The sequence below is a fragment of the Nannobrachium achirus genome (genome assembly GCF_963921795.1).
Source record: "Nannobrachium achirus genome assembly, chromosome: 11".
NCBI lineage: Eukaryota > Metazoa > Chordata > Actinopteri > Myctophiformes > Myctophidae > Nannobrachium > Nannobrachium achirus.
This window is the reverse complement of record NC_137820.1, coordinates 47,957,751-47,982,163: the sequence shown is the minus strand read 5'-3', so window position 1 is coordinate 47,982,163 and position 24,413 is coordinate 47,957,751. Positions and strand designations below refer to the sequence as shown.

The 24,413-nt window shown below is 40.9% G+C and overlaps 1 protein-coding gene across 1 annotated transcript; it reads left to right on the top strand.

The window, feature by feature from the left end:
• Window positions 1-306: 306 nt before the first annotated feature.
• hmg20a (high mobility group 20A) lies at window positions 307-15,081 on the top strand. Its single transcript, XM_080736087.1, has 9 exons — window positions 307-394; window positions 5,720-5,804; window positions 6,207-6,419; window positions 6,933-7,065; window positions 8,037-8,074; window positions 10,338-10,413; window positions 10,712-10,927; window positions 13,081-13,213; window positions 14,251-15,081. The coding sequence occupies exons 2-9, from the start codon at window positions 5,739-5,741 to the stop codon at window positions 14,252-14,254; spliced, it is 879 nt and encodes a 292-aa protein (XP_080592213.1). The 5' UTR covers window positions 307-394; window positions 5,720-5,738; the 3' UTR covers window positions 14,255-15,081.
• Window positions 15,082-24,413: the final 9,332 nt, after the last annotated feature.

Genomic DNA, 24,413 nt, shown 5'->3' with positions numbered 1-24,413 from the left:
ATAACTGTGCTTTATTGTGCATGTTTAGTTTTTTAATACATAGATGATTAATCATTAAATCACATCAATCAATGGGGGTCCCTAGCCTATGTGAAATGAGTGGTCCTTGAAATTAAAATGGTTGAGAATCACTGCTCTAATGGGGGTCCCTGGCATATATTTTCAAATGGGGGTCAGCGGGCTATTAAATAAGTGTCAATGTGGGGGTCCGTGACATGAAAAGGTTTGAGAAGCACTGCATCAGCCTCTTACCCTCTGTAGTCTCGCGTGAAGTCACGAAGGCGGCGAGATCAGTATTGTGACCATCCGAGAGGTCCAGGTAGCATTCGTTACATTATTGTGCTAAGGCTAGCCTTCAGTCATACACGTTCCGATATTGAATAAAACGTCCAAGGTAATAAACGCCTATTTGTTTTTTTTATCCAGATTGTTTAATTGTTCATCTTTTACCATTGCTACTGTGGCAGAAAATAATATAGCTCGCCAGCCAGCGTCGCAAATGTGTACAGCTGTTAGCAAACCTATGCTAGTTCAAATGCTAACACCTTATTGTTTATTATGGATGTGTGGGTGCTGATGTGTTGGGCCATTAATTAACGCCATTTGTGGCTGAAGTGAAAGTTCAATTAACATTAATTAGCCAGGGTTTCGTTAATGGCAGTTATAACGGTATAGCTACGGCCAAGCCAAGAAGTACAATTCTGTACATTACACTATTAGTAAAATGCAGAGTTGAACTTTCAATGTATTATTATTATTATGTATTATTGTTGAAACATTGCAATCCATGTTAATGTGTTCATCCATTGTACACGTTACTGTAATGTTGGTGTCTGTAGTGTCAATCTCGTCGTGATCATATTTTAGTCTCTCCATAGCCTTAACTCGTACATGTCATCAGCTGCTGTTATGTGCTGCACTGCACAGCCCTGTTTGTGCTTTCAATACTTCTGACTTACAGAGTAAATGCTATCATCTGCATTAATTTATCATGATGCATTTCTACTCTCCAGTTAATTTACATCCTGGCAGGCATTCAGGTCCTATAATTATTCCTCCTCCATTGTTATATTACATCATTATGGTGCTTTGGGCTGTGCTGTGCTGTATGTATGCTACTGTAACTGGACTGTGCTGTGTGTTGTCTTTGTAAAGTTTTCTTTTGCATTACTGCCTGTGTAGTACCTTGCCCATATAGCATTGTCTGTGTTGATATTTTGCTGGGTTGTCATTAGGGGTTTGTAACCGTTAATTGAAATAATCAATTTAATAGCTATAGAACATATCGATAATGTAATAAAATAACTGATTCATAAATATATATTAATCGGTCCCTTGACTCCCTTCTTTGGGAATCAAAAATAGTAAAAATAGATGATCCACAAGCTCACAACGTGTCGTGATTTGACGCGTTGTGAGTTTGTAGATATGCTATTTTCCCTTTTTTTTTATGACAACATTGTGCCACAAAATATAAAACAACGCTTAAGTGGTTGTTAATCAAGAAGTGTGTGTGTGTGTGTGTGTGTGTGTGTGTGTGTGTGTGTGTGTGTGTGTGTGTGTGTGTGTGTTTTTGTGTGTGTGTGTGTGTGTGTGTGTGTGTGTACTGTATAATGCACTTGTTGATTAATCACAAAAGTAATCAATTGCTAAGGTTATAATCAATAGCTGAAGCCATAGCAACAGTTCAGTTGTCAAAGAAATGTCCTCAAACCTCATACTTTGTAGCAAACATACCTTTTGTGACATTGATACATGCTTTATTCCTGAAGAGGGCACCATTACCCAATCTAGGGTGCTTGCTTGGCTGCTCTAGTCTAGTGTAGTGTGACAGATGTTGCTTAATAAGCACATTTATTAACTGTCCAGCAGTGCCAGTGATCAGTTCTTTTTCATGCTGGTTCATGCTAAATTGATGCTATTTTTAACTGGTGACTTTGCCGATAGCATTTTAAACCCTGACATATCTCTCTCCCTCCATTCTGGAGATTAAAATTGAATGTAATTATTGTTGGGGCTGTGGAGAACTTGTGTCGTTTTAGGTTAGACATGCCATGATGATTGAAAAAAATCGTAATTGGGATTGAAATAGAACAGATAAATCATGAGTAGAATAGTAACTGTTATTGACCATATTGTGTAAATTTGCCTTTGGCTTCATCGTGGTTGTGTGACAAAACAGACGTGATACAACAGTGAAACACGCATTCTCATAACAGGAAGATGGGACAGCGTAATTCCTTTGTGGTTTGTCCACACACACCGTATTGAGTGACTGGAAACTCAATGAGAATAGAAGCCGCAATCCAGGACACTGCAGCGTTACTTCCCATGTGGTCACTCAGTTCAGTTGGTACATAGATGTCAAGGGGTCAAGAAAGACACTGATGCACTTCCTGTTTTCAGAGCTCATCTCCCGGCCATCAGTCATTTTATACTAGATAATGTTGACAGGTCTGGTCGCTGGTGTTGGGGCGATTGTTTGTATATATATATATATATACGCGTCAACATGCGTTGAGCTTGTAGAACGGCTATTTTGCTACTTCGGTGTGATCGGATGATAATTTAGTAGTATGATGATATTTACCAAGAAACATAAAAAGTTGAAATATGGAGATATGGGGTTTCTGCCAGACACCAACAATATGTGTTAAATGTGTTATTTCCATCTGTGAGAAAGCTGTAGAATTTTTTTTTAGTGTTTATGGGACTATTTTATTTGTAACTATATCCCCTATTTCAGTGCTATAAATGTTTTAGGGTCATTCTGCCTCAGGCTCCTATTACTTTAAAAGTTATTGTCATCGTTAGAGCTGGAGATATTACTTCACAGTGTTATCACATTTATCGTATTTATGGACTGATGTCCATATTATAGCATGAGGTGGTGGTGTCACTCTCCGTATTTTTGTGTTTCTTTCTCCTAAACTTATTTCTTGATCATGTATCACTGGACTAAAGCTAAATCAATAGAGAAAGTGATTTGGCTCTTCCTCTACTTTTTACTCCATTTGGAGATGCATAAGACAATAAGCATATATTTGATTATTTTGATATTTAACTTTTCATATTGTTCATTCAAATATTGTCAAGAAGTGAAAATTAATCTTCATCTGATTTGGCTGTTTAGACGTAAACAACTCACTCATGGTCATGGTCTGCGCCGTAAAACCTCCCCCTGATCTGATACTATGTGCGTTGTGTTGTTTCCCGAAAGACCACCAGGACCATCTGTCTCGGGGAACAAGAGAGTGTAGTTCTCACTGAAACTCTGTTCCCTCCTCTGTGATTACAGGGGCAATTCCACACAGAGCCACAGTGGTACTTCCTGCTGCTGAAAGCCATGCCATGAACTCCCTGGAGATAAGCACTTGTGAGGGAGGTTAGAAAGAATGAGAGGTCTCTCTCTCTCTCTACCCTTTTTTCTTCAGCTGGCTCAATAACTTACTGGGCTGCAGTAAGATCTATTCTATCACAGGAAATGCTGTCTGGCCAAGAGAGGGCTGAGGGCCAGAGCTGGCCGGAGAGAAGAGGAGAGGCCATTCTGCTTTGTAGAGCAGGGTAGCACAAGGGCCAGTTTCCATGATAGATATATTGAACATTTCAACAGCAAAATATCTGAAATATTGTATTTTTGAACGGTGTAAGGAAAAAAGCTTCTCATCTCCATCTACTTGCTGTCCATTTTAAATATACAAAACCACTTGAAGGTAGATTGTTGAATTGTGTCATTAGGAGAGTTAAGAGAAAGTGTGACAAAAGGGAGACATCTTCTCCATAGCATTGTATGGAAGTCTGGGGAACAGGGAGCATGTGCTAATTTAAAGAGGCATCAATCAGTCTACCTGGGGAAGTCCCCCTCCTTTCCAGACTCTCCTCTCCTGTAAGGGGCTGGAAAGGAGGGTTTCAAGTCTGTAGGATCCTGTGACCTCCAGCTCTCACTGGATTGCCGTTCAGTCGAGTGTGAAGTGGCTGGGAATGAGGATCACATCAGCATCTCTAAATCTGAGGCCACGGTTTTCTGCAGGAAGCCAGTGGATTGCCCACTCCGGGTAGGGAGTGAGAATGGCTGGCATCTCCCTTAGGCATAGTGTAAGAGGCTTAGTCATCAGGGAGAGACTGAGAATAGAGTCGCTGCTTCTTTACGTGAGAAAGGAGCCAGTTGAGGTTCTTACTTTGGGCATCTACTACGATACCTCCTGGGATCCTCTGGGGAGGTTTTCCATTCACATCCAGCTGGACAGACACCACGGGGAAGACCATGGACCAGATGTAGGGATTACAGTATATCCCTAAGCTTGTTGATGACCCTGGAAGTTGGAACCCCTCAGAACCCCACAGTTAGATGTCACCATGTGGCCAGGGAAAGGGAAGTCTGAAAACTGTTGCCTCCATGACCCGCTATCGGATAAGCAGTAAAAGATGGATGGATGGATGAACCTTTGCCTTTTTAAATGATTTAAATCAGGGGTCCCCAGAGTTACTACAGGGGGTCCTCCAAATCTTTGAGTGATATAAACTTTTTTTCCCTCCTTTTTTATATTAACCACTTGAACCCTTAACACCTCACGCTGAGAGCGTTGTGAGCTTGTAGATCAGCTATTTTCGGCAAAGAGGTTTGGTGTAGAGGGGAAAAAGAGCAGACTAAGTACAAAGTGAAAGGTTAAGTTTATTATGTATTGACAGTTCAAGTGGTTAGATATCTGAAAACACAAATTGACATGAATCCAAAATACACGGATGATTGTGCTGTCAAACAATGAAACTATATGGAATCTATGAACAGGTTGTGGGGGTCCCTGCTTCATATCTCTCAACTAAGGGGTCCTTGGCCTGCCCCTGGTTTAAATTATAATCATCTATTCTAGTTAAAGCTCTTAGATATTTTTTGAATCCTTGAATGTGTGTTCTGCCAAAAAGGCAGGAGGATAACACTAGGTACAGTATGTACAGTATATTTTTCCAGTACATGCCATAAAGTCAGTAGGATAACACTAGGTATGTATTTTTCCAATACATGCCAGACAAGCTGCTAATAGGGAGAAAGGAAGTCACAGTGTGATGTTGTGTTTCAGCAGATTATGTGTTGACTCTGCTGTCATTTCCTCTGAACCAAACATCAAAGCAATAAACCCTCAACAGCAACTCTGCTGCTGGTCTAAGAATAGGCTGGCCTACATACTGTCATCTATCATCTATCTGTCCGTCTGTTTTACCATTCTGTCTGTCTGTCTGTCTGTCTGTCTGTCTGTCTGTCTGTCTATTAATCTATTTCTAATCTAGTCTGTCAATCTATGTCTAACGGTTTACAGAATCTTCATGTTCATTTCTTGTTTGGAAATAAAGAGAAACTTAGCTCAAAACTTAAGTGGTTTAAAAGAGTATCAGTGTGTCTGTAAAGAAGATTAAAAAAAAAAAGCAAAACATTATAGCTGAGAATTGTGTTGTCTACTAGCTTGTGTCCGGTGTTCCGATCCATTCAAACCAGTGTCCTATGTCTCATGATCTCAAACCAGTGTCCTTTCTCAAACAAGTGTTCTATGTCTCATTTCAAACCAGTGTACGTCTCAAACCAGTGTCCTATGTCTCATGATCTCAAACCAGTGTCCTATGTCTCGTGATCTCAAACCAGTGTCCTATGTCTCATGATCTCAAACCAGTGTCCTATGTCTCATGATCTCAAACCAGTGTCCTATGTCTCATGATCTCAAACCAGTGTCGCTCCAGGAGGAGTTATGGAGGAGCAGTCCGCGTCTCCTGGGACCAACCCTGACAACACCAGCCAGCGTAATGGAGAGGAGGTAAACACATAATACATTCCCAGTCATAACTGGAAACTGGTCCAAAGGCAATATCATACTTGCATAAAACAAGTCAACAAAATGTATACATGTACAAATAAAATAGATTGTCAAATGCTAATTCAGAAAAATACAAAGAAATTGCAATATTAGATTTTGGTTTTCTAACTTTTATAGATAACTTAAAATGTTGTGCTTAATTTACATAAGAATAAAAAGGGCGTACAACACAGGTCTCCAATCACAATCGGACCAGGGACATAATGATTACCGTATGTTGTCGATGGATGCACCACCCTATCGATCACTACTGGCGTGTCCCAGAAGTTAGAACACTTGTCTATTCAAAGGCCATCACTACCTGGACCCTGACTCTCCCAAATCTGTTCCCCTTCCCTCCAGAAGCCCCGTCGGGGAGGTGGCTGGTCCAAAGGCAGGAAGAGGAAGAAGCCGGTGAAGGACAGCAATGCCCCCAAAGCTCCGCTGACTGGCTACGTTCGTTTCATGAACGACAGGAGAGAACAGCTGAGAGCTGAACGACCCGACGTTCCCTTCCCAGAAATCACCAGGATGCTGGGGAACGAGTGGAGCAAGTTGGGTGCTGATGAGAAACAGGTAGGGTGTGTGTGAGTGTAGTTGGTGGGGTTGATTGTAGAAGTTGAGTGAAATCTCCTCTATGCCAGTTGGTGGGGTTGATTGTAGAAGTTGAGTGAAATCTCCTCTATGCCAGTGGTTCTCAAACTTTAAAATTTGAAGGTCTCCCCTTAACTTTGACATTGTACAAATGGAACCAAATGGACCCTAACGGGTCCATTTGGTTCCATTTGTACACTGTCAAAGTTACAGACTTGTTAGGGTCAATTTAGACCCCCATAAAGGAACCTAGAGAGTCCATGAAATCCACTTTGAGAACCACAGCTCTACGCTAGGCTACTCTCCCCTCCAGTACTCCACTCCTGTCTTCTCCTCTCCCTACCTGTTCTTCTTTCTTTACCTACTCTCCCTCCTCTCCTTTCCTCTCGCCATACCTCCTTTTCTGTCCTTTTCCACTTCTCTCCTCACCTCCTGTTCCCACCTTTTCTCCTCTCCTCCCTCATGGCGACTCTTTTGTTTCTCCTCTCTGTGCAGCATTACCTGGACGAGGCCGAAAGAGACAAGGAACGCTACATGAGAGAGTTGGAGAAATACCAGAAGACTGAAGCCTACAAGCATTTCACCAGGAAGGTTCAGGAGAAACAGAAAGCAAAAAGACACAGAGGAGGTGAGTGTGTCAAGAAGAATACCTTTGAACTTCGCTGACACTTAAATTCCATCTCCTGTTCAGTCATTGGGTATCAATCGTCGCTGCTATTGATAGACGGCATGAAAAAGTATATAAAGTGATGTTGAACCTCGGCAGGCCCGGGGGCCTGGAAAGCAAAAGCCAGTAATGCCCCCTTCAGATAAATTGTTTGCCCCTTCAATTATAATGCTGGCTGCTTATCTATTAACAATAAATATAATTTAATGTGCCACTTAATTTTATAACCAATAGCCGAGACGTACAGGCCTTCCCTCAGTTTCAAAGGGTAATTTACAATCCAAGTCTCTGCAGAAGTTCAGCCTCACTTTATATTACTTCGATTATGTTGACAAATTTCCAGGCCTTGAAAGGTCATAAATACCTTTTATTTAAGTCTTCATTTCAGTCTCTGAGGTCTTAAAGGATCAGTTTTATTATGCACTGAATATCTAGATTGAAATCCACTGGGACACGCTAACACTTGCATTGAGTCTCGTGTTGTTGGTGATAAAAATGTGTCTTTTATCTCATTCCAACATCTCTTTAATTTAACTTACCAAAAGGTGCCTTCGTGCTGGATGGACGCCATTCTGTGCTCACAACATGTATATACTGCAGCTCTATGAGAGCTGTAGTTTATTTTTAAACGTGAACAGTGATCCAAGTCCCAGACAGCTCATCAGACTATGCTATGTAACACACCTGCTTTTAGTTTGATACATTTTTAATAGCTTGATATAAATCTGAAACACAGATGTGATAAAGGCCTCCTCTTGAATGAAACACAGACTGATGTTATCTTTGTGTGTGTGACTGTGCACACGCTCGCGCATGTGTGTGTGTGTGAATGAAAAGAGAAAAGATTCCTCTGTCATTACTTAGGGATGTTGAGGAGACCTGAATCCTCTCCTTTCTTCTGTGTCTTTATTCCTTCCTTCCTTCCTCTCCAGATGGTGGGCATCAGGTAGCCAATGAAGGGCTGCACGAGGTGAGTTAACCAATCAGAATACCCCCCCCCCCCCTTTTATTACCACTTTGCACACTTGTAAGATCTTCATCTTTGCAAATGTTGCACTATTTAGTAGTTTTGCTCTGTACAATCCCAGTGGACTGTGTGAGGCTTTGACTCTGAACTAGGGATGTACAATATCAACAGAAACATTATATTATGACATTTTCATAGCATATTGCCATTTAGCGGCCAGCAGTGTAACGGACCAGTGGACCAAAATATAGCTCTTCTAAAGAGGCTGAGAAAAGTTCTGTAATTTATGGACAATACATAAACATTTACAGTATGTCCAAACAAATGAATTAAAATTGGAGCGTGATGGGTAACTGTTGTTCAGAGTAACGGTATTGTAATGTAAACCAAACTACTAAAGTATCCAACAAACTGTACCATTAGACTTGAGGATAATATAAGAAATGTGAGCGCTTGCTTCTGACTATCAACACAGTGTCATAGAGCTGAGACAATGGACTGTGTAGGGTGGTTATGAGACGTTGGAATGCGTGGTCGTGATGCTGGCTAGATAATGGACACTGTACCTGTTCAGCATAGCTACATTTTGTAGGCCGTCATTGACCGGAGTCCACAGACCGGAGTCCACAGTTCAATTCACGGTCCAAATATCTTCACTGAAAATACAAACTCTTGCAGACTGTCTTTTTTCTTCCAATTCAGAATAGCGGTTCTCAGGTCAAGTGGTCAAGTAGATAAAAGTGGTCATATTTTTTAAATGTTCTGGCAGTGTTTTGGCAATCACCAGATGCCCAAAATCTCTCTTTCTCAGCGTCTCTCTCCTCTCCTCTCCCCTGGCGTTTCACATTAACGAGTCATTGTTGCATCTCTAAAGCTGACTAAATCGGCTTTCTGCCCTGTGTTTGTGTTTCTGATGCAACGCCCTCTGGCCTGTGCTGAGTGTGTAATGGGGTTCTATTAAGTTAAGTAGTGTAATTAAGCAGTTCCTGCTGTAAATCTCTGACAGTGTTTCAGCAGGACTCTAAAGGTGACTATTACAGAGGTTGAGAAATCCTGACAGCACATGAGCGTTTTGTCCCCAGCTTTAGATTGCACTGGCAGAAGATTGCAGTAGAGATGAGATCAGATAAAGATCAGATCAAACATGATTATCTCCCGAGAGGAAGTTCAGTTGTTCAGCAGTCAGTAGCAGAACAGAGATGCACAATATGAAGGTATAGAGTTTTGCAAGCATGACATTTTAGGCCAACCTGGAGTTTACTTCCATCTCATATTTAAAATGGTTTTGTTTTGTATTGGATTTTGGATGAAGGAATAAAAATAGAAGCTCTGTAGTAAGCAAAGGCTTATGATGTGATGGAAGATAATCTCCTCAAAAAACACGCTTTCAAAATAACTTTAACCACAGGTTGTGTTTTATCCCTTTCAATTTTATTTATGTATATGCTTTTTATGCAATGTATATCCTTTTATCAATAAATATTTCAATCACTCAGTCAACATCGATCAAAAAAGATAACACTATTTCAAGATTAGTTTTCTTTTCTGTGCTTTGCATCCTGCTATTAAAGTAAAAAAGCTCAAATCATCCGATTTGCTCCAGCGCCTTCCTTATTCAGATGACATGATGGCTTTGCCTCATTTTTCATGTGTAAGATACTAATATGAATCTCTGTTTAAAGGAGTAGTTCACCCCCAAAATGACTTTTTTTCTATTGATTAGTCATGCCATGGAGAGTAGAGTTCAATAATATTTTTTGTTTTTTGTCGCATTCCTAAGACAAAAATGTGATAACAATAAATTTACCCCCATTCGTTCCGGATGGTGACCCGTTTCGAAACGGGTCACCATCCGGAATCAATGGGAGTAAATTTACTCGAATCAAATTTTTGTCTTAGGAATGTGACAAAAACCAAAAAATATTATTGAACTCTACTCTCCATGGCATGACTAATCAATAGAAAAAAAGTCATTTTGGGGGTGAACTACTCCTTTAAGGGGAATACCACTCATTTTCAACATTGAACTATGTCATTAATATACCTCTTAGAGTCATGTGATCAGTGACATCATGACAGTGTACTCTGCAAGCCAAAGAGTTGAACACAGAAGTTGTTTTCTTATTTCCACACAAATAAGGTATATTAATGACACAGTTCAATGTTGAAAATGAGCTCTTTAAGTTCACCACAGACCTTTCTTTTTTTTGTTGCATGAATCTAAAAACATAAGGAATAAACTAATGGTCTCTCTTTCTGTTATCAGAAGGACACGGAGGGTAAAGACAGATCAGTATTTGACATTCCTATCTTCACTGAGGAGTTTCTCAACCACAGCAAAGGTACAGAGTGCTAAAATATGACTCAGCCATCTAGCAACCAAATACATACAGATACATTAATGCAGGATGAATAAGTTGGCAGCCAAGTATGATGGAGTTTTAAATATAAATTATTATGTTTAAGAATGACTTTTGCTATGTGAATATATTATAGAAATAGTAGAGTGTGCGTGCGTGTGTGTGTGTATTATATGCATTTGTCATGACTTATGCACATGCATGTCTGGAAGTTCCCGTGTGGTGTTATGTGCACATTTCAATGCGTGTGTTGCGTGTCTTCTTGTGGCCCCATGTGCAGCGCGCGAGGCAGAGATGCGTCAGCTGCGTAAGACCAACATGGAGTACGAGGAGAGGAACGCGGCGCTGCAGAAGCACGTGGAGAGCATGAGGGGAGCGGTGGAGCGCCTGGAGGGAGACGTCCTGCAGGAGAGAGGCAGGAACGGCCTCCTGCAGCAGCACCTGGAGACCCTCCGACAAGCCCTGACCTCCAGCTTCTCCTCTGTCCAACTACCTGGTGAGGACGCACACACTCAGTCACACAATTAACAATTAATCTTTGTCACTTTAGATTTTAACAACTTCAACCATTATGTTTTAACTATTAAAAAATAGCAGATATACAAGCTCACAGCGCTTCTGGGGGGGTCCCTGGAACAAAATATTTTGAGATTGGTGATCAAATACATATTATAGGGGCAGAAGTTTGAGCACAACTGATCATAGAAACATACCTTTTTCAGAAAAAATACATTTTTAGATATTTTTCAGTCCTAAATAGGTTAACACAATGGGAAGGTGGAGAGGAAGGGTGTCACTAAAAGCCACCTCTGCTTTACCTCCCTATAAGGCTGTATTCTCATAATCGATGGGTTTTCAGATTATTTGATTAATATCAATAACACTAGAAGACTAATAACTTTAGTCTTCTACCTCAGATGTGAACCCGGTTTCCTGAGCAAGTGCTAACATTTTCACCAGTGCTTGCTTGCTCAGGGGATGAATTTAATCTTGACCATCAGGTCAAACTTCAGATCCAGTGTCTACTACTGTCTAGGTGATACATGACCTTTGACGTGATCTAAATGTCTCAATAGTTGAGCAGGGAGACAGTACAACCACCCCAATTGTTTTAGGTTATTATATTAACTTAACTGCTTTAGTGCCTATCCCGAACTAGTTTGGGATGATTTGGACCATCCTGGGTGCCTATCCCGAACTAGTTCGGCTTTTTTTTTTTTTTTTCGAGCCGGGCCGCCGGCCGTCATCTGTTTACACGGCCCGCGAGAGCGTCGCGCCGCCGATATTTATCATCCACTCCAATGCAATCCAGGATCTTTAGAGCTCATTTTCTCTGTTCCATGCATATCCATGAGGTGTGCAAGGTTTAATCATGGCTAAATCGCCGAAAATAGGGCTTCTAAAATGCTTGGTAGCCAATTGCTAACTACAAGCTAACTTCATCCTGTCCCTGTTGATGACACAAAGGAAAGTGTTCAGGCTTGTAATGGCTGCGCAGGGCTTGTGCTGTTACAGCGCTTGTGGATGGGTGTTTTCTATGGCCACTGGGCGCCCTCTAGTGGTGAAAAGGTGGCATTGAAAGCGTTAACATATTCACATCAGTGTAACACTGCTGCACAAATGTGCATTTTTCTCCTAATCTAACTTTTAAATCACCTTCATGTTTAAAACACGGCCTTCTCTACCAGCTTTTACAAAAGCACTGATGCCCACAATTGTTAGAAAACTGTCCTGACTGAAAGAAAATACTGTTGTGAAAATAAACAAGACATACTCAGACTTTTTTGCCAGGCCTTCAAAAGAAGCTAAAATGGCGGGTTGCCATGGGCACCTGCCGAATGCCGATTAAATGTTGAATAATCCTGGGCACCCTATGTGTTAAGAAAAAGTTACATAGTGCCGCTTTAAATGCTCATTATAGCATGTGAAGTTGAAGCCTTTTTTTAAGTTGTAAATAGTACATGTTTAATATATGTATATGATGCATAAACTAAACAGATTATTTGATTAATAAAATGATCAGTTTTCAGTCCGTTTTTTAGATTAATGATTTCACAAGCAGTACAAGAGATCTGTTTATCAAGCTTTTGTACATTTTTATGTTTTCTTGTGTAATATACCATATATTTCCAAATAATAGCCCAGGGGCAAATAGCTGCCGGGCACCAAATACCTGCCGGGGGTCTGACACCGTATTGTGCAGCGCCCGCCATTCAAATGGACGTAAATAAGTTTCGCTCGTGCTACTATTTGGAAAAATACGGTACTGTACTTTTCTAAATATGGTAAAGCACCTTGAGCATCATTATATGTTTGTGGAATGTAGGGATGGGAAGATAAGCAATGTTATCGTGATAAAAAACACGTGAAATCGTCATGCACTGGGATCAATTCACCTTTTATTTGCTGAGCTGCATATCCAGTACCATTTAAACCCTCTATTGGTACATTGATAGTCTTTTTTCCACTCTCTACTGAATCTCTTTGCCAAAAAATAGCCGATCTACAAGCTCAAGGATATTGTGATTATCGCGATAATATCGTAAATCGCGATTTCTTTGGTCACAATAATGGTGATATGAAATATTCATATGGTCCCATCCCTAGTGGAATGTAATGTGTTATTCTGTGCTGGCTGTGTCCTTGCAGGCAGCGGGGAGACACCCTCATTGGAGACCATCGACTCGTACATGAAGAAGCTTCACACCATCATCGTCAGTAGCCCACAGGAACATGATAACCTCATCAACACCGTGAGAGATGTTGTCAATCGCCTGGACAGGTAAAAAGTCAACAAAAAGGTGGAAAAAGTACTAAATGTTTTTACTTGAGTAACAGCATCAATTCTGCAGTGTAGCAATACTCTGTTACAAGTTAAAGTCTGGAATTCAAAAAGTATTGGCATCAAAATATACTTAAAGTACCAAAATAAAAGTACAAAATGTTTGAAAATATCTGCGACGCGTTGTGAGCTTGTAGATCGGCTATTTTCAAATAGCCTAGTTATAAAATAGGGCTAAAATAGGCTAAAGTAGATTAATGTATGTTTTATAATATAATAAATGGTAAATGGTGCATTTGATATACAATCAATGCGAGGTGTTGTGAGCATGTAGATCTGCTATTTTCACAATAGAGCTGTGTTATATGCCTACAAAATGTAATGCCTCAACACTTAGTGCTCATAGGGTGGGTGGGGGGTCCCCAGTTAAAATATGATTATTTTGGGGGTCTTGGCCTGAAAAGGTTCAGAACCACTACACTACAGGAGTTTTAAAAACCTAACCGAAATTGAAATCAGGTTGCATCACCAAGATAATCTTAGAATATTCCGCTATAATGATGCATCATCACACACTACAGAACTTAATTAAGATTATCGTGCCTGGCCTCACTATGTCATCTCCAGTGGTGGAAAAAGTACTCATATTCCTTAAGTAAAAGTATCAATACTGCAATATAGAAATACTCTGTAGGGTGCCCTCACACCAAAATACCTAGAATGGAATCCGCCAATGCATTTCAGATAAATGTAGTGGAGTAAAAGTACAATGTTTTGATTCGAGATGTAGTGGAGTAGAAGTAAAAGTATTGGAAATTGGAAATTCTCAAGTAAAGTACAAATACCTCAAAAATTTACTTAAGTACAGTACTTAAGTAAATGTATTTAGTTACTTTACCTCCATTCTTCCGTTGCTGTGGTAATGGAAGAATGGATGTGTTATGTCACCATAACCACTACAACAGGTTGTTTAGGAAGTTTTCGTTGCAATGATGAAGCATTAAAAAGCATGATGTCTTCTGTTGTGTCTCGTTCAGATAATTGGACGGTTGGACTGACGTTCAAAGGGACCACGAGTCAAAACCGTGTCTCCAAACTGATGCTTCTATCACACGATTACTCCTGTCTGTCAGAATGTCACATGAAGATAGATTTTGGTGACACTTTATAGTGGCCTTGTTCTAGTGTATTTACTTAATTTCTACTGCGATGTTCATTCAGAGGTGAATAACCCAATGTACGCATAACAATTATTCCAAACATGCAAATTGTCTAACACCTTAGTAAGTACATTATAATGCTATATTCTTCTGAGTTAGGGTAATTATGTTTTACCTGCAAGTGGACATAATTACACAGACTTATTCCTCCAAACATATTATTTATGTAGATCATTAAACAGGTTAATAACACTAGAAGAAGGCCACTGTAAAAGTATTATTTGTAATTTTTTGTATTTATTTTTTATATTACTTTGTGTTTTTGTCCCACCATCTGTTAACCTGAATATTGCTGTAGTAGATTATTGATTTTATTAAAAAAAAGAAGGAAAAAAATCAGCTTCGGGTAACAATTTTCTGTTTCTGTGCCTGTTTTTCTGGGATTTGTATGAACATGTTCGTTACCATTCATTTATATAAAAATATTTTCACTACCATGTTTTAGCTGTATCACTCATATCCGATGGGTTAATGTAAGTTCATGGGGATTTGTCTTTCATTATTTCCTGAAACGATTTCCCTTTTTTTTCTTCCTTTTTCATATTTGTATTTTACCATTGTTAAGCTCTGTTGTACTTGTTCCTTTTTTTCTAATGTGGGAAAAAAATGTAATTGTTTGTCTTTTCAATAAAACACATTTAGACTGTACTTTATAGAAGGCCTGTTGTTTAAACTTCCACTGTTGGTTGATGGATTTATGATAAGTATAAAATGTGATTGAAAGGTGTATTGGTTATAAAACAAGATCTGCAGATGAGGGCCAGTGTTGAAGTGAAATCCGAAGAGAAAAGTCAGAGAAGATATGCATTGGCTAAAACAAAGGTAAGATTTTATCATCTTCAATTCATTTTTTTTTTCTTAGGGGAGAGTACTATATATGTTTTTGTTCAAAACATCCCAGTGCCTTCTGTAAAATAGATAGAGACAAATCGCTCCCATTTTACAATGTGACGATATTACGCAATGATTTTAAAAAAAGGAATCCTTGGCAGAGGAAACGTATTCACCCTGTAGCGTTTCACAGCATGTCACAAAGTTTCTCCACAAACCCTCTGATTTCAAAGCTTCCTTTTGCTTAATTCTTTCCAGCAGCATCGCTGCTTGGCATTGTGGTGTCTAAAGCTCCAAGCTGTTGGCTATACGACTGTGGCTTAGAGTCAAACAGATTGGTAGAGGTTAAATTGATTTAGCTGCTTGTGGTCGCAGACGTCACACCATTGTTGGAATGTGGGAAGAGAAATGACTTGTTCTGTTGGACAGTTAATGGGACTTGTGGCTTTGGGGAGCGTAGCCTACACTGAAATATACATTATATGTACAGTAAACAGTGCAGTTAGAGTTTACTGCCTCTATACTGATAGTATTTTTGCCATTACCACTGCTGTTTCAATATGTAGGAATGGCATATAATAGGGGATGTTATTGCTTTAGACTACCAATCAAACATATAATTTTCCGAATGTCTGTCTGAGTGAGTGAGTGTCTGTCACAGCGTTTCTCCTCAGTGGCTGGAGCAATTGATCTGAAATCCCATCACCATTAGCATATGAACACACCTAACATAACTGTGAAGCCCGTTTGTCACTTTCACAAATCATATGCTGTATATTAGCATTTTTATGGTGTATCTACTATCTATTCTGCATCTAGCATGAGGCATATCTATTCTGCATCTAGCATGAGGCAACATGTTTAACCAGCTGTGTGTGTGTGTGTGTGTGTGTGTGTGTGTGTGTGTGTGTGTGTGTTTCTTACATTGATGATCCTACATATCATGCAAGCACCAGTTAAAGTTACTTTCCATCCCTCATATACTGTGTGCACAGTGCACATCCCATAACCCACACACTGCACATCATTTCGGAGCTCATATCTGTGAATGGGTAAGGGCTAGTATATTACGTTTTGGGCTCTGTGATATTAGAGACCCCTCTCCCCCTCTATTTCCTCTGCTGTTGCCCACTTCCTCATCGCCAGCTGAGACTTCCTGTCCACAACAGCCCACGTGTGGCCATTTAAATGTGGCCAGTTTGAATGTAAGTTTTTATAGCTACTGACTAAATCAATAAATAATGCAGTGTGTTATTATCTGACACAACATTGATTTATTAAGATTATAATTTAATTTGATTTAATAATCGTTTAGCTGCTGCACTTCAATCACTGTGAATCCCTCCTGTGATATTCACACTCATGAACACGTGAATACAATAGTATTGATACAAACAAACATGCTCAGCAGTCATTTCTTTCTTATGCCGGGTGATTTATACTTTGCAGTGAGATACGTTATGAGCTTGTAGATCTGCTATTTGCAGAACATGAGACTGCACGCAACCAGGTATACTCTTCAAATCATTGAACTCACACTTCCATTGTTCTTAAGGAGTATGCACACACATACACACTTGCCATTTTTACATTGATGGCCAGCTTGTTTTGACAGCAGGAGAGGGCAGACTGCAACAGAGAGAAAGATGGAGTGAGGGGCATACTGAGAGGGAGGGAGATGAGGAAAGCAAATGAACAAAAGTGGCAAGAAGGAGCATGCCACTGAAGGATGGAGAAAAGGCCCAGATAATATGATGGATGTCGAGAGAGAGAAGCAGGAAGGGAGGAGACGTTACAAGTAAAGGATGAAGGAGGGCTGGACAGAGAGAGGGATGAAGGAACAGAGAGCAAGAAAGTAAGACCAATGGAGGGAAGGGAGGAGAGGAAAGGAGGGGTGGCTGGATGGAAGGGAGGGAGGGAGGGATAGTTGGAGAGAAGGATGGAGTGACTCGGGGACAATGAGTCAGCCTTCACATGCTGAGCTGGCACTGGACAGCCTCTCTTCCTCTCTTTCTTTTTACCCTTCTGTTTTTCTTCATCTCTCCCTCAATCTTTACGTCCTCCACCTGGGAGCGTGTTGCTGTTTCTATGCGTCATCTTTTCGACACCCAAACCTAACCCTTACCCTAACCCTAACCTCCATGGGGTGAGTCGCTAACCCTCCCGACGCTCCGTTGTCGAAATGATGGGTGTTTGCAAAAGCGAGATTTCACCCCTCCAACTTTTAACGTATCTGTTTCCATCTCTATGCCCCCCCCCCCCCCCCCCCTTCTCTTTCCATCTGGGACATTTCATAAACAGTCTTTTCTCCCACACGTTGGAATGGATGAAAAAACAAACTGACCAGAGCTGAACAAATCTACAAGTTTATCTCAAGATAATGTTTTCAAACCAGGAAACAATCCAGCAAATATTTACAGTATGCCACATACTTGGTGGTTGCTGTTTGCATGAAGAAAGATAAAGGTAAAATCCAAACAAATAAAAAGCACATTTCAGAAGCAACAACAATTTGAATTAAAAATAAATCCAAAAATAGGTGTTTATCGAGTTGCAGCGTCACCTTACATAAAGCACATGGTGGAGCAGTGCACGCTTGCTGCATGAAATATTTCCTGTGAAGATTTATTTTGTTTGTTTGTTTTTTGGCCATGACGGCTTTCTTTACTTCATGAATACTGGAGTCATGTTTCATTATTCATGTGGAACAGAGTGATTCTCTTCCACTAATCCTCTGACCGAGTCTATTCATCACAAGTGTCACAGTAACTGATCATTTTTGTCTGTGCACAGTCTGCACACATACGTGTGTTTGCACACATAAGAATGTGCAATGTGCATGTATAAGAGTGTGTGTGTGTGTGTGTGTGTGTGTGTGTGTGCGCATTCTTTGTGACACACAAGACACAAGTCACATCTTGTGTGTTTGTTTCTCTAAAGACCTTGAGCAATTAGAAGCAGCAGTTATACAAGCCACAGATTTTATGTTGTGAATGGTTGTTTTATTTAGCATACATTTATGTATGTCTGTGCGCAATATGTGCACCATTTTGTGTGTGGGTGTGCAATGCATGCATATGTCTTAGCCAAAAGACAACCTTGATTGATACATTTTTCATGTGATGTCTTGATTTGAAAAATCATCAGCAGTTTTGAAAAAAAAAAAAAAAAAGATGAAAAGATATTTGGACAGATTGAATTCTTATCAACGTCGTCTGGAGATTGGACTGTCTGTGTGTTTGTGTGTGGGGGGTGTGTGTGGGGGGGAGAAAGTAAATTGCCAATAACATAAGTAACTTTCCACTAATGATTGTTTTTCAACCACAGATGTCAAACAGACGTAGGCCTACAACAAGACTTTGGCAGATATGAAAAAGTCAATATTGGTAATATTCCAGATATATTTTATTCATAAATTGAAAGAAGATGCCTGACAAGAAAACTGCTGAGAACAAAGTAGCTTTCAAGTAGCCATTGTTTTAAAAGCAAAATAAAAAAATATCGTTAGTTCTATTTCCTTCAGTAAACACATATGTGAACAACTATTAAGTCTGACAATTGTTGATCATCACTTGACTGCATGGCTCACACATTTACAAATTCCATAGATAATGAAAATGGAGACCCCTGCATACTGTCTACTTGCAATCAAGAAAATACACAATGTTTCAGCTGTCACTGTCAGACCTTTGTCAGATAAATAGGCCTAGGCCTACATAGTTTCCTACAACATCTTACAATAAATGCGAGAAATCACTGAGTATGTGCCCCGCGTATCTCGAGAACCATTCATCACACCGGTTTCAAATTCGGCACGCGCAATGTAGTGCAGTGCCTGGACTCGACCCGACCCGATACGCGGTATTCCATAACCGGCGCGAAAGGTTCGGAATCTCCGTAGGCCTATGCGGAGCTGATGTCTGAGATCAGGCTGTTCCGGAACCGGCACAAACGCTGACTGACATCACTTCTGCTGACTCATTCTGACATCACTCCTGTGCAAATAGACGATTCCTCCACACTTTCACTTTGCACTCTAGGGTAAGTATGCGGAGCTGATGTCTGAATGCAGGGCCTTCCGGAACCAGCATGACATGCATGTATGGTGTACGCCACATGTGTCAACACAGACTTCGGCACGCGCGTTCCCCGCCGGGGAGTGCAGTTATATTAAATAACAAGCATTTTCCAGGTTTGCTATTATTCAATGTATCTGTCCTATTATTCAATGTATCTGTCCCCATTACTGCCCTGTTGATTGATTGCATCTCCATTGTGGTTATAACTCTTTTAAGTTTTCACTTTTCTGTGTATAATATGAAGACACTCACACTACTGTACTGTTGAATGGAGTGACAAGACATTAAAGCCACTATCCTCATTAAGGTAGCAACATAAAAAAAACAATCAAAACCGCAGGAAACACTAGACTCATTCATCTTACACTTCATGCCACAGGTAGCAGAGAGGGGAAGTCCAAATAAGAGAACACCACACGCGCGCGCGCACACACACACACACACACACACACACACACACACACACACACACACACACACACACACACACACACACACCAGTCCAACTGTCTTATTTATTCAGCTGGAGAAGTGTGTGTGTGTGTGTGTGTGTGTGTGTGTGAGGCAGAGAAGAGTCTTAATAGGCGAGAAAATGGGGAAAAGCGAGTCACTCCATTGAGTTCGTCCTTGATCCGTCATCCCTTCCACCCACCCCCACCATGTCTCTGAACTCTGGAAAAACCTCCACCTTGGAACCGGTGCCAGGACCGGGCCGAGCCGGAAACAATGCCAGGAATGTGCTAAAACGACTTGAGTCATTCACACATGTCAACTCCTCTCCTCCTCCCTCCTCTTTCTCCTCTTCCCACTGGACCCAATCTCGCGCAGTAAAAGAGAGAGGGAGAGAGAGGAGGGGGAATTCCTCCCTCAGAGATCTGGATGTGCAATCAAAATGCAGTAAAGTCAGAACAAAAATGCACAGGGCTGCAATGCATTTATGAAATGATGTACAATACAAATAATAATTTAGCTTGCGAAAACATAACCCAACTTTAAAGAAAGCACAATAAAACTAACTTTTTGTAGTATTTTTTTAGAATTTAGTAATTTTACAAACCAAAGGTTTTCAAAGTAGAACACAACTTTAAAAACTTTTGGTTTGTAAAAAAAAAATGTTGTCATAGCATAGATCTGCACCGTCTGCTATTTGCAGTGTGCTCTGATTTGTTGTGTTACACTTACACCCTCACCCAAAAGGTGGTATGAATTGTGAAACCTTGACATTTCTTGCTCTCTTTCCCAGTGCGTTGGGAATCAGGGATTACAGTATGAGATTCAACACTGTCTATTTCCAGCAAAAAAAGAGTTTCACTTGCAATGTGTTTAACACATCGTATTATTCCTCAGCTGTTAAATGGAACAGGGACAGGGTGAATTTATAATACCGAATTATACTTATCTATGTATTATGTTTAGCTCATAAATTAACAGGCTAATTGATTGAATATTGTATTGAGTTGTGATTTCAGCAGCAGAAATTCGCGAGATGATTAAATTCTACATCATTTATTAAAAAAATCATTCAGTTTTGGGGACCTTCATTACTTTCGTGTCCGTGCGCGCCCCCGCGCGTCGTCAAGAGGTTTGTGGAAAAATTGCGGCTGTGCGAAGCCACGCAGAGAGAGAAATAAGAGAGAGAGGGAGGAGTGTACGAAAAATCCGTTGGAGATAGAGGCAGCACACACACGCAACTCAGGAGCGACGCTGCCGTTGAAAATCCACACGGATTATTATTATTCTCACTTTATTCCCAAAGCACGACGCGCGGATTATGACCACCACACGGTCTGTAGGAGCAGCGCAAATCTTTGCGGCCAGGATCTGCATGTGAAGGTATGTGGTGAAAAGTTGAAACGTTATGTTTTCCTCTCTTCTCCTCCTCCTCTCCTTTCCAAACTGAAACTGCCTCACATCCCGTCGCCACAGTTTGACTGTTGCTGCGAAAGTTCCAGGTTTGTTAGTTCCAAGTTCCAACAACACAAGGGGGGGAATTGTAAATGCTCCCCCCGTTCACTCCATGCAATGTCCTTGTTGGTACGCTGCAAAAACACTGCAAACACGCGTCCTATGCATGCAGGGCAGGCAGTTTGTTGAAGGTGTTTGAGAAGTTTGCTTTGGTCTTCACTCTTCACTGAGTGCTCCGACGTTGCGTCGGGGGGCTTCGTATAATGTTGCCTGCTTGGTAAAATGTGACACTGATTCCCAATTCCACCACCACGCTAACGGGAATCTAATCAAATAATGTGGGTTCGATGTCATTGTCATTGGTTTTGGATCAAACGTTAGTTTAACGACAACTTATTTTTGCTAATGGCCGTTGATAAAAACGAGGGGTGTAACGTTTTAACCCAACATGTATATCAAGTGGATAATGTATATTGTATACCGTACTTTTTTCCACCATGGGTTGCTAACTTGCCTCCTCTGTTGGTATGCAAGTCCTACACATTGAACTAACGTAGGAAGGGAATGAAAACACCAAAGCTCGCAGTGTTGCTGCTGCCATGCTCTCTCTACCCACATAAGGACTGCTCAAGTGCCATGCAGTTGAGTTCTCCTCGTGTTCAGAGATATTGCTAAATGTTAAGCTATATGAGCATTGTCTGCTGTGCTGCCTAAAGTTTTGTATGTATGAGTCTCACTTGAATGGATGTTGTCTAGTGTATCTCTACTGCTGCTTGCATGCCATGGATTCAGTTATGTGCTGTTGTGTGTACACGTCTAGTAGCCCTGCTGTATTTGGGTTTCTTTTCACTACATAGTCAAAGCAGTTGCATAAAATCTCACACTGAGAAGTAGCCTTGAGATTGTGAAAAGTGTTTGCCATACTTATAGTTGGCAAAAGGTGATTAGACTGGATTTGTGTTAATACTGTATGTGGTAGAATCACAGGATGACAATGGGCTGGGCAGTGGCCAGTGGGTATTGACAACCCCCTGTTTCAATACTACAATAAAGTGTGTAAACTAATTTGGAACATTAGGCGAGGCAGTAGATTGGATTAAAGTCATGGCATTATAAGTGTCATGTTTCCTTTTCTTAATATTGACTGAAAACACTGTCCTCTGACTTTCATTCAGCCAGGCCTGCCTTAGTACTAAAGTACAATGTCAATGTTAGAATGGAAGCAATGGAGAGATGAGCTTGGTGAATAATCATCAAATTAATTCATTGTTAAAACATGTATACACATCTTGATGGAAATGCTACTGTATGCAATTAATGTCCTTATAGAATAGAAAAACAGCAGTGCCAGTTGTCCTGGTACTAGGATAGGTAAACCGGTAGCTACTGGTAGGATATTAAAACAGCTCGGGTGAAATCATCCAACAACTACTTCTGACAGTATGGTGGGCGGGAAGCCTTGCATACAGCAGCCCAACCCACTAGTCCCTTTGAGCGGCCTGTCGGTCGCAGAAGCAGTCCCCACAACAATATTTACTATTCTGGCCCCCTGGTGTACAACTTTTAACAGCGCTGAGTCGGGTCATGCGATCTTCGCAACGCTTGACACGGTGACTCGCTCGCTACCGCTCGCTCGGAGGTGTCTCACGCGGCTCGATCTGTCATGGTCAATAGCTATACTGTATATCTGCCCACCCACTGTAAAAAGAAAGAAACCCTGCCAGAAGCCCCGCCCAGTAGGGGAGGGGAAGCCTCGCCCCCATATTACTCAGAAGCAGTTGCCGGATTATTTCACCCAACACCTCTCCTAGGTGTCCTGTTTAAGGATGGGGAAACCAACTAGTGGTCCTGGTAGGGGGGGAAACAGTTGGGTTCCTGGTAGGATAGAAAAACATCAGCTAGAGGTCCTGGTAGGTTAGATATCAGCTGTCCTAGGTGTCTTGGAATGAAACACAGTAGGACACAGTAGTACCAGAGGTCCTGCAGGATAGAAAACCACCAGTACTAGAGGTCCTGGTAGGATATAAAACTGCAGTACTACTAGAGGTCCTGGTAGGATAGGAAATATACTGGACTAGAGGTCCTGGTAGGATTATGAAAGCAGTACTAGGGGTCCAGTAAGGCTGGGGCTCCACCAGGATCACTGCATTGTGCTGACGTCGTGACTGTGTAAAAAAATTAACCAGGGCGAATTTGGCATCCGACGTTGACGTCGGCAGTGTAGCACCCTTCATTGATTAAAGGACCACTTCACCTCTGGGACAACCAGATCTTGGTCATATGATGCAAAATGCATCATATGACCAGTTATTGCATGCTGAAATACTACAATATCTAAAAACACAGATTGAACACAAAAAATAACTCAGGATTGTGTTGATTGTGTCCCAAACAACAATAAAATAAGATCCCAGAGGTGAATTGGTCCTTTAAAAAGGGAGCGTTCCCAGCGCTGACACTGACGCGACGCTTGCAGTGGAGCCGGTGGGGTAAACTGCAGTACTAAATGTCCTGGTAGATGGAAAAGAGCTGTACTGGTGGTCTGCGTCTATAAGGACCAGAGTTGATGAACCCTACTCTAGTGAGACCACCAAGTTCTCTGTGAATGACATCCTGTATTGTCATGTTTACATTGAGGTTGGAGTCTCTCTTTTTGTGTGTTGTAGGATTAGGACTGTGGCTGCTTGTTTTCACATGCCCCTCGGTTCCTGCTATCATTACCACTCATACAGCTGACACTGTCAACAAAACGGCTCCATCAGTATTATTTCTACTACGCTTTAAGGAGCATTTCAGCTAACAAAACACATTTTGTGTATTCCGTACATAATCTTGGCCGTAACCTCAAAACTATGTACCGTCTTGGAATAATTTATTTGATGAGTTATAAGAGTTAGGCTAGTACTTGGGAAAATGTCTTCCCAGTGATGTTATTATTAGATGGCAAATTTGAAACTGAACATATTGTGACCTCCAGAATTTAGTGAGATAATCACTCTCTAGGAAAACCAGCCCCACTGAAGTTCTGTGCAAGAGCTCAGTTCAGATGAACTATGGTTGAAATGGGCCTCTTTAAAAATAGATGAGAAGAGGCCTTGACGTTTGAGATGTGGGATGCTGATAAAGGTCTTTTTTTTTCAGTGCCGCCACCAAAGTATGTGGGAC